Below are 10114 nucleotides of genomic sequence, written 5' to 3'. Positions count from 1 at the left end.
TCAGTACCAAGATTTACAGTGATAATTATCTTGTGCATAATGCACACCGTATGTAATTTTATTATAAAATTACATAAATTTTCACGAATTTAAATAAGTAATATAATATCATAAAAATGTAAAAATTGAATATAAATTCACCTAAATTTTAAGTTTTACTACACAAATTTATGTTCAATTTACTCCATCCGTCCTAAAATATTAGTTCCTTATTCTATTTTTTATTATCCCAAAATATTAATCCTTCTTCAAAAATCAAGGAAAATTGTAATTTTGTCTTTCTTTTAAATTCATTAATAGATATTCTCAAAAAAAAAATACTATTAAAGGATAATTTTAGAAAATTAATATTTAAAAAATATAATAATTGTATTATCAAAAAAAAAATTGAATTCTCTTAAAAAAAAAAAAAACCATTATTTTAAAACGGGGGAATATGTATTTGTGATATTGCATTAACCGAAATATTTTCTTCACCTTTAACATGATTGGAAGATCTTTTACCCTCATCTCCCAATTGACAAAGTCTTGGTTTGGCATGTGGGGTGAGATGGGTTGGGACTAAAATAGTTACAAAAAAAAAATAAAATAGATTTTTTAAACTCAGGTTAAAAGTTATCACATGTAAATTATAATTATTATTTTTTTTTTACAAAAGTAAAAAAAAATTAAAAAAATTCATCTCAAACAAGATTTTTTTTAATCCCAAATTAAAATAATTCAAAAAATCAAAAAAATTAAAAAATCAATTTACATCTCAAATGAAGCTAAAATCATTATTGAAAAGATATTACTATTCACTACAGGAAAAAGAAATTTAGGTGGCGTTTTTTTAACGACGCTTTTTAAAACGTCACTTTTATTAGTATTTAATGACGTTTTATAAAACGTCGCATAATTCTTTATTTAAAACGACACTGTTTTATAATTGGAGGCATTTAAAAACGCCTCCAAATGTGGTGTGCTTCACGCGCTTCCTCTCTCACTCTTTTCAAATTCTAATTTTGAATCTGAGAAATATTATGCCCAAATCTCCAGCGCGCTCTCTCTTTCTCTCTCTCTCTCTTTCTCTAAGCCCTTATCATTCTCAGAGCGATTTCGAGATTCAGAGGCTCCACCGACATCAAAATCTGCACCGGCGAGGTAGGTGAGCTCTCTTTCTCTCTCTAAATCTCTCTCTCTCTCTCTCTATTTCTCTCTCTCTCAACCCTCTCTAAACTCTTATCATTCGCAGAGATTCAGATCGGTCTCAGTGATTTCACCTCAGAGCGATTTCGATTTCGATTTCGAAGCTCCACCTCCACCACCATCTGCACCATCGTCTACTAAGGTGAGCTCCGCCGTCTCTCTCTCTCTCTGAAACTCTTCCTCTCTGTCTCTCTCTCTCTCTCTCTCTCTCTCTCTCTCTCTCTGTGTTTCAGTGATTGATGAGTTGTATGTGCTCTGGTTCAGTAATTGTTTTTCACTGATGAGTTGGATGTGCTGTAATGTCAGTTCTGGCATTCACTTGATTCATTTGAGATTCATTTGATTTTGCTGTGATATCACTCCATTTCATTTGATTTTGCTTTGATTTTCCTGTGATTTTGCTGTGGTGGTAGAAAATACAGGCATTCACCCCATTTGTAATCTCTATTTCTTGTTTTTTGTTAAACTTGTGGATCTATTTGGTTTCTGTTTCTATACTGGTTTCTAGGGTTATGTTTTGTGTTTTCAATAACAAAGGAAGAAAAAAAAATGAAATCTTTCAAATATAGAGTTTCAGAAAATCTTTCAAAAAAAATGAAAGCTGGTGTTTCTGCTCTAGCTCATTTGGATGATTGATGGTTTGGGATATTTCTAAACTCTAGCATAGCACTGAATATTTTATTAATTTATGTTTGGAGTATTGAAATTTGGTTGGTGCACTCTGTTGAAGCTTTATTGTTACACAATTAGCTTTATTTGCATTTGAAATTGCATGATGTCTTGTTCAATTAGCATTGTTCAGATTAGATAGCTTCCAAGCAATTTTCCCTCCGTAATTCATATCATATACTTTCGAGGAGGTAGCTAAACAATCAAAGCATTATGTAATACTCAATCTTGATGGCTTATATAAAATTGGTTCATCTGGTATGGTCGTTAGGTCTGGAAGTTTAAAGATGAAGCTTCAACAAAGAGCTTAGAATGTAGAATTTGCTAAAAGTCTCACCCTCTTTAACCTCTAGAGGAAAAAAAATCTATTGCCTCTCTTTCTTTTGACTTTTTAATCTATTTCCCCTTTTCATTGCATATGTGCATAAAAATTAAAAAATAAATAAATTCCATTGCTAGGTTCATGCATTTGAAATTTTAGGGTTTCCTGTCTCTGAGATGAATGAAAACAACACAATGTTTCTCTCATTCATGAATTCTGTGGATGTCTTACAAGTTTTTTGGGGAAAAATCTCATGTACACAAAGTTTTAAGGATTTGTATACCCTGAAAGTTTTTAAATTATGATTAATTTTTTTAATTATAACTAATGAAATCTTTAATTATATCCCATATCATTTTCAATTATGATAATTTTTTTTTAATTATGACTTATTCTTTTTGAACATTACTCGGGTTAACCCGACCCAAAATGCACCCTTAAAAACGAAAGCAATTGATTAGGGTACCAAACAATGTAGAATCAGAGCCAGAGGCTGAAGTCGAGTTCCCTAAAGAAAAGAAGACAAAACCCAAAAACATCCAATCCCATGAGAATTCAGCATCAAGGGCTGAAAATGTATATGCCCAAAGTACCGACTTAAGTGCTGAAATGCTTTGCTTGGATACACAGCCAAATAAAGGGGAGCCCATGTTTCCATTGGATCGTGATTTAATATCATCTGGCAGTTTGGGTCATTTAGCTATGTATGAGAGTGTTCCAAGTATGTATCCACTTGCTTTGGTTCTCTATTTATCCTAAATCCTAATGTATAGCTAACAAACATATGATCATGTTCATGTTGTATGTTTGAGATCTCTAAACAATGCAATGTTCTTGAAACTACTTGTTTTCTGTGCAGGAATGGACCAGTTTATTGGTAAAATGGAAGTTCCAGGGAGCTTTAGTCCTTATCAGCACGGGGAAGGACATGACAGCATCGGGTGATGCACACAGGTGCTATTTTGTTGCTTTGGATTGATCAGAAGCTTATTGAACTTGAGGATAATGGACTATATATCTCTACATTAAGAAGTCGGTTAACTAGGGAACATACGAACCATAGATAGCACAATTAATATCTACATACTCTGAAGTTTATGATTTGTCAAGACTTGTTAGGGCTGAGAATCTGTGAATTTCTATGAAAATGAATTTCACAGTTTAATGAAATATACTAGTAGTTAGTAACTGTGACACTTCATAGTGCTTGTTGAATTTTCCATCCCGATTGTATAAGCGTGTTGCTAATATGCTATGGTTGGCATGGTTGAATCTATGTTTGTATGTATTGAATTGAAGTAACTTAATGTGAACACCAAAGTATTTGTGTTTCTCATTACTTGTTTTTTTGGTCTAGTTTTAGATCTTATTGAGGATGTTCTCAATTATTCTCATATGACAGACTGAGAATGGGTTTTGTTTTCTCCACGCCTCCCATGTCCATGACCATAGGTGCCACTACTAATCTCCACCAGAACCATTCTCGTTCTTGCTCTGTCATCAAACTAGCAGTCTAGCTTGTTTGATTCTAGTACCAATTTTAGTGAATCAATCTTTCAAAGGAACATTTTTCTTTCAGCCTTGGTTTAGTTTTTGTCAACCGATGTTTTGCTTTCACAAAAAACATTTTGAATCTATGTTTTAAGGATTTGTATACCCTCATTCATTGATGACACTGAATTTTAACACTCTTAGATGTTAATAAAATCTCAAAAATTAATTGCTACAATTATTATTTTGGTTCTTGAAATCTTGATTTTTACTTCTACAATGTTAGATGACTTGATTGTTGAACTATTCTATGTTTATATTCATTACTGTTTCATTTCAAATTTGATGGTTTTAAAATTTGATGCCCTTGTTTATATTCTATGTTTATATTCATTACTGTTAAACCATCAAATTTTGAATGTTGAAATCTTGATTTTTACTTCAAAATTTGATGCCTTTGAGTAATGGAACAACTTGCACAAGCCAATCTTCAAACACACACTTCAAAATAACAAACCTAACCTAGTTACTCTTACAACCAAGCCCAAAACTCTACACATTGAGTCAACTCCGGTGAGTGTCCTTTGTTCGATTCTTCGTCGTCTTCTTCTTCATCGTTTTTCTTCTTTGTTTATTCTTTGATTCTTCTTCTTGGTTTTTTACATTTTTTTGTCTTTTCTTTTCTGCAGTGCAGCAACAAGAGCCACTCGAAGTCGATTTCCTCCCTTTTTCGAAGTTGATTTCATCTGTTTTTCGCAGCAACAAGAAGGTAAGTTCAGCCCAGCCCTTGTTTTTTTTTTTGCCCTTGTTTTCTTGCTCTTGTTTTTGCTACTGTTCTGCTGTTTTCTAGAGAATTTTTCCAACTTTTTATTTATTTATTTATTTTCATTTTTCCCAATATTTAAAAAATGAAAAGATTTTTTTTTTTTTTGGGTAGTGACTTGTACTTGGTAACCCAGCATTGTTTGAGGCCTCTTTAATTCATTCAATAGTAAACAATAGCAAAGAGAGTCCTAGAATCCTAGGTCCCTATCATGCATTGATCCACCTAGTCATAGTCTAATAGAGAGCTTTCATTTGAATATATCTTACTTAGTAGTTAGTTGTTGTCCCATTCCGAATCATAGAATAGCTAGGATAGCAGAATGTAGCATTGGCTTATCTTAGAAAATAGATCTCTCAACATTTTCTAATTAGTAATATAATAACTTTGGTTCATTGGTTTTTTTCTCTCTCTCTCTTTGTAGTTTTCTTCTTCATAACAAAAACAAAAAGAAAAAAGTCTTCAAAAGCTTACAACCAAAGTTTTAAATATCAGTCAATATATACTAAACTAAATCAAGACTTAAATTTTTTAATATATTGGTCGATATTATTTGATATTAGCTCATATAACGGTATTGTTGATACTAATACATATTCTGAAATTAGCTTACAACCAGAGTTTTAAATATCGCCAGATTAATAGTTTTAAGGCTGGAATCAACACACTTATTAGCCACTAACTCAACAAGAATCACTCTTCCTCGCATGAAAGCACTATGGGATTCTGAGATGAGCTGTGCAATTGCCTTCCTCAATCTCAATGCTAACACTGGCAATTATTTTATAGACACCGTCAATCAATTTAATAGGTCTCAATCTTGAATGTCCACTACACCCCTTTATTTGACATGGGGTAATGGAGGAGGCATTTGTACTCATCTCAAACTCTTGTCCCAAAAAAGGATGCAGAACTGCTTGGCCGTGGAGCTTAGTCATCATTGAGGAGCCTCAATTACTTCTTCCTCTGAAAATGGTATTTTTAACTAGTTCCTGTCCTTCTCCTATAGCATACTAACCCCCAATTTTCCAATTAGGGTCCCAACATTTGGCTCAGAATCAAGCCTACTATAGAACTCCACAATAGTTTTAGAGATATCCTCCTCCCTAGTCAAAACTTTCCCATCAACACTCAACCTGCTGATGTGATTATCTTTTCTTTGTGCATTAGCCATTCTGTTAAAGAAACTGGTGTTTGGCACTTTGTGTTGCAAAAAAATGCTTCAGAGGGAAGTGTTTATGTTGATTTCTTTTCAGCATTGTCTGATCTTGACATTTTGGCAGGTTGCAAAAGGTGTGATGACCTGTGTGACTCAAGAAGTAAAAGATCTTTACCATCTTTTGGACCATGAGTTTCTCCCTCTAGATCTTGCAACAAAAGTGCAGCCTTTGTTAACCAAAATTCCCATGCTGGAAAAGCTTGCCACTCTAAGATTGCTTCAGCAGGTGCACGGGTGCTAGGTTTCATTTTCGGTACTTATTTTTTTTCCAATTTTATGCATTTTCTAAAAACTATTTTCATCGTGCTTGATATTTTTCATTTCTTGTTTTCCAGGTGTCTCAGGTGTATCAGTCAATGAATATAGAGAATTTATCTAAAATGATCACCTTTTTTGAATTTTCTGCTGTGGAGAAAATCTCTGTTGATGCAGTCAAACATAATTTCCTTGCAATGAAAGTTGACCACATGAAGGGTGTTGTTGCATTTGGTAACTCGGTAAGTAGTTCTCGTACCTTTATGTCTATGTTGCTGTCTACTTGCTTTGCTGAATGTAACTTTATCGTTTGCTGATGCTATACACAGAATAGTAGTAGCAATGATGTTAACATTTGGTTGTTTTATTCTTATCCACATATGGATATTATGGTTAAATCACAATTTCACTTAATGATATATATAGGTAACAATCACACCTGAGGTTATTTCCAAAAAACTCCATCAGGAAATCATTAACAAGCTTGTTGAATTGTACTGTGAGTCACACTTGGGCAAGCGACAGCTAGCTTATGATGGAAGGAAGAGTGTCTACACTGCTGGGCCTTTGCCTTTTTCTTCCAAGGACTTCGTCATCAAGCTCGTCGACCTAGATAGAGGAGCAAGGTTATCTCTATTTTGTGGTTTCATGGCAATTTGTTATAGTTGAGTTGTATATATATGTCTTTATTGAAGTGTGATTGGTGAAGAGCATTGAAAATAGTAACCTTATTATCAATTGCTTTTCAACTCAAATGGAAAACTAGCTTTAATCTTTTTCTTATTGATTTTGAGTAAGATGGTGGCTCTTGAAAATAGTAACCTTATTATCAAGAAAATATGGTATGCTTTAGTTGAAGTTAATGCTATGCTTGCTTTAATTGCAGGAAGGATCGTGAATTTAAGGTCTCATTCAAATTTGCTGCTAAACCTGACATACATCATCTTCAAGAATTCATGCGTGGTAGACAACTTGATACCTCACAAGAAACTATACAAGTTCTTGATGTGGTTTTTAGGGCAACACTGTCGATGAAGTGATTTCTCTCACTGACCAATAACTATTATCAAGTTTTTTTTTTTTGGCTTGAACTCTTGTTTTGTTTCTTTTTATCTTGGTCATGTGGTATATCAATTTCTGGGAACTGGGGTGATTGATTTTGAAGCTTTTGATTGCAGTAATGCAGTTGTGGGAAGGTCATTCTTCTCTCTAAGCTTTGGTGTAGGTGACCTTGGAAATGGATTTAAATATTGGAAAGGATTCTATCAAAGTCTTCGTCCTATTCAGATGGGCCTCTCCCTTAATATTGGTAGAAATATTTTTCAATTCTGCACTCCCTCTTCCCATATTTTATGAAATATATAGCACTGGCTGAGGTTATTATGGGCTTAATCGGACATCTGAATGTTGTTTTGCAAATATGTCAGCCAGAGCATTCTACGAACCCATTCTTGTTACTGACTTTGTTGCAAAGTATTTCAATGTTAAGGATATGATAAGGCCTCTATCCGATCAAGAATGTCTTAAGGTATTTTTTGGTAGCTATACCTCACGGCATACAGTAGGATTTTATATTAATTTGTTGAAAAGTGAATACTAAATATTTTAGGCTGAGATGGAACAAAACTGAGGGTTACGATATAGACTGAAGGTGAAGAAATAGGATTTCCATGACTAGATGCTATTCTTATAAGCATTTTACTATTTTTTCTTTTGGGTGGTAGTGGTTGTATTTCTGGTCAATATTAATATTTCAGGTTTAATGTTTTCTCTTTCCAAATTACTGGAACTGATTTTGTTTGTTATTATCAGGTCAAGAGAGCTCTCAGAGGCATTAAGGTTGAACTTGCTCACTGGAAGCATGTTCAGTGCTGTAGAATTTCAGGCTTGTGAGTTCAACCAACCAATCAGTTAACGTAAGTTAATAATCAGTATTATTTCTGTATGTGTTACACTAACATGTTTACTACATAATGAAGTGCTCTTTGTTTCCTCTAGTACATTTATTTAACACAATTGTGTCGTCATGTGAGGATATAACAAAAACAAAGAAGCACACAACTTGTTCTGTATCAGATTTAACAAAAACAAAGAAGCACACAATGAGTGGGAGTTAGATCAAATGGCCTCTAAATTTTTTTATGCTATGAGAGCATTATTTATTTAATTTTACATGATTCTCATGTGTCTGTATTGTCTTTGGGTATGCCCTTTTCTTTATATGTATTTAGTGCTTCTTGGTATGTGATAAAATCTTCTTATTAGTGATTCTTCAAGTTTTAGGGATTCTTTTTCTTGATTTTCCCATTTAAACTACTGGGCATCATGCTCAATTCTTCTTTGCTTTGGTTTACTAAATTTCATTTTATGATAAAGGTGAAGGATTATGATGCTGCTTTGGATTTGGAACTGGACTCCATGGAAAAATTCGTGCTTCAATGCTTGGCCTTCTATCAGGTTTGATTTGATATTTGATATGTCGTATTTCTAAGCCACTGCGGGCATTGTTATGAAAATTTTCATAAGCCACCTCAGGCATTGTTATGAATTTTTTTAGCATCTATTGTGTGGTTGCAATCATGAATCACATTTACCCTTAGTTTTGCAAATTGTCTTATCTTTAGTGACAAAGTTTTTTGCAGCAATTCCTGGCACCATTGAGAATGGCATACCTATCGATAAAGGAAAATTATTAAAGTCATTCTAGAGTAATTTATGGAATTACTTATTTAGTAATGTTGACAAATGAGAAACCACATAACACTCTAAATGAGTTACATATGGAGAAAAGAGGGTATTAATGTTGTGGTATAAAAGGAAACCATGGAACAGGTGTCAGAGAACAAATTTCCTTTCAATGCAGAAAATTACAAATTATATGAAGAAGTTGGAGAAGGTGTCAGCGCCACTGTTCACCGGGCTCTCTGCATTCCTTTGTGTTGACTGGGATTTGGGAATGTATCCTGCTCAAAATTGTCTTTGTTGTACATGAACCTATTATGATTAATTGAATACGAATCCCTATTCTGCAGTGTAATGATGTGTAATATGCTTGACTATTCCATTGCATCTACATGTACAAGCAAATGACTTAACCTATTTTTTTTTTTTATTTTTTGATTGTGTTTGTTGTTTGATTTTGGTTCAGACACAATCATGTAATGTTTATTTAGTCAATATATTGAAGTAGCTGTAAAATTTTATTCATATTATTGTTATTTTTCAGCTTTATTAAAGGTATGTTTTTTAGTTAAATATAACAGATTCAGAACAATTTTTTTTTTTTTAAAAAAAGAGCTATAACGGCGTTTTTTCAAAACGCCACTACAGTGCCAACGGACATTTTTTTAAAATAAAAAAATCTATCACGGCGTTTTAAAAACGTCGCTAAATATTGGATGGCGTCATTTTATCATTATTTATCGCATTTAGCGGCGTTTTTAAAAACGCCACCTATACTAATTTTACGACGTTTTTAAAGCGTCATAAACTTATAGCGACGGCCGCGTCCTCGACGTTTGGGGATAAGCGTCACTAAAGGAATTAGCGGCGTTTTTCATACATATAGCGGCGTTTAAAACGCCGCTAAAAGTCATTTTTCCAGCAGTGATTGGAAAAATTGTTTAATATAGGCATATTTTTAGCCCAAATTTGAGTGGGTCCCAAACGTCTTTTGGGGTTGGTCCGAAGAGGTGAAGTGTTCCTTGCCGCGTGGCAAGTCACACGGTGAAGACGGAATGTCAAAATTATTTATGAGTGAATGGGAAGTTGACGTCGTTTTCAGGTTTAACATTAATTTTTTTAGATAAAAACTCTTTTGAGTTTTTTCGATAAAAATTATTGTGGGAATTTAATTTAATTCTATATTCAAATTTTGGATTTCTAAGTTGTTTCCTAAAGTTTGTACCTCTTCCTTTATTTATTAAACTATTTAAATAGTTTAATATATATATATTCAAATAGTTTAATATATATATATATATATATTCCAAATAGTTTAAATGAATAGAGTTCCAACAGGTTGAAACTGTTCCACTTTCGGTTTGTTTGTTTTTATTAAAATATTCATATAGTTTAATAAAACAAATAGTCCAACACTTTCAAACTTTGACCAACGGTTTCTTATTCAAAAGTTTGAATAATAAAT

The 10114-nt window shown here is 33.1% G+C and overlaps 1 protein-coding gene and 2 long non-coding RNA genes across 4 annotated transcripts; all 3 read left to right on the top strand.

Moving 5' to 3' along the window:
* Positions 1–1014: 1014 nt before the first annotated feature.
* On the top strand, positions 1015–5896 carry LOC114286374 (uncharacterized). 2 transcript variants are annotated; one of them, XR_014351264.1, is made up of 6 exons: positions 1015–1147; positions 1235–1330; positions 2658–2900; positions 3039–3133; positions 4360–4439; positions 5777–5896. It is a non-coding gene; the product is annotated as an uncharacterized LOC114286374 (long non-coding RNA). The 2 variants fall into 2 exon arrangements; XR_014351265.1 differs by having other exon boundaries at positions 1033–1143.
* Positions 5897–5899: 3 nt separating this feature from the next.
* Positions 5900–7860, top strand: LOC145807339 (protein argonaute 5-like). The gene is made up of 7 exons (XM_082905327.1): positions 5900–5938; positions 6048–6209; positions 6394–6593; positions 6854–7003; positions 7146–7276; positions 7395–7495; positions 7780–7860. The coding sequence occupies exons 1-7, from the start codon at positions 5900–5902 to the stop codon at positions 7858–7860; spliced, it is 864 nt and encodes a 287-aa protein (XP_082761453.1).
* Positions 7861–8253: 393 nt separating this feature from the next.
* LOC145807837 (uncharacterized) lies at positions 8254–9036 on the top strand. The gene is made up of 2 exons (XR_014351263.1): positions 8254–8424; positions 8610–9036. It is a non-coding gene; the product is annotated as an uncharacterized LOC145807837 (long non-coding RNA).
* Positions 9037–10114: the final 1078 nt, after the last annotated feature.

This window comes from Camellia sinensis, chromosome 14 (assembly GCF_055761805.1).
Source record: "Camellia sinensis isolate YWXY chromosome 14, ASM5576180v1, whole genome shotgun sequence".
Taxonomy (NCBI): Eukaryota; Viridiplantae; Streptophyta; class Magnoliopsida; order Ericales; family Theaceae; genus Camellia; species Camellia sinensis.
The sequence above is the reverse complement of the archived record's forward strand: the minus strand, read 5'-3'. Positions and strand labels throughout refer to the sequence as shown.

Coding starts and splice junctions, on each gene's coding strand:
- LOC145807339 (XM_082905327.1), top strand. CDS start 5,900: ATGCTGGAAAAGCTTGCCACTCTAAGATTGCTTCAGCAG. Junction 6,594..6,853: donor GACCTAGATAGAGGAGCAAG/GTTATCTCTATT, acceptor CTTTAATTGCAG/GAAGGATCGTGAATTTAAGG. Junction 7,277..7,394: donor GGGCCTCTCCCTTAATATTG/GTAGAAATATTT, acceptor CAAATATGTCAG/CCAGAGCATTCTACGAACCC.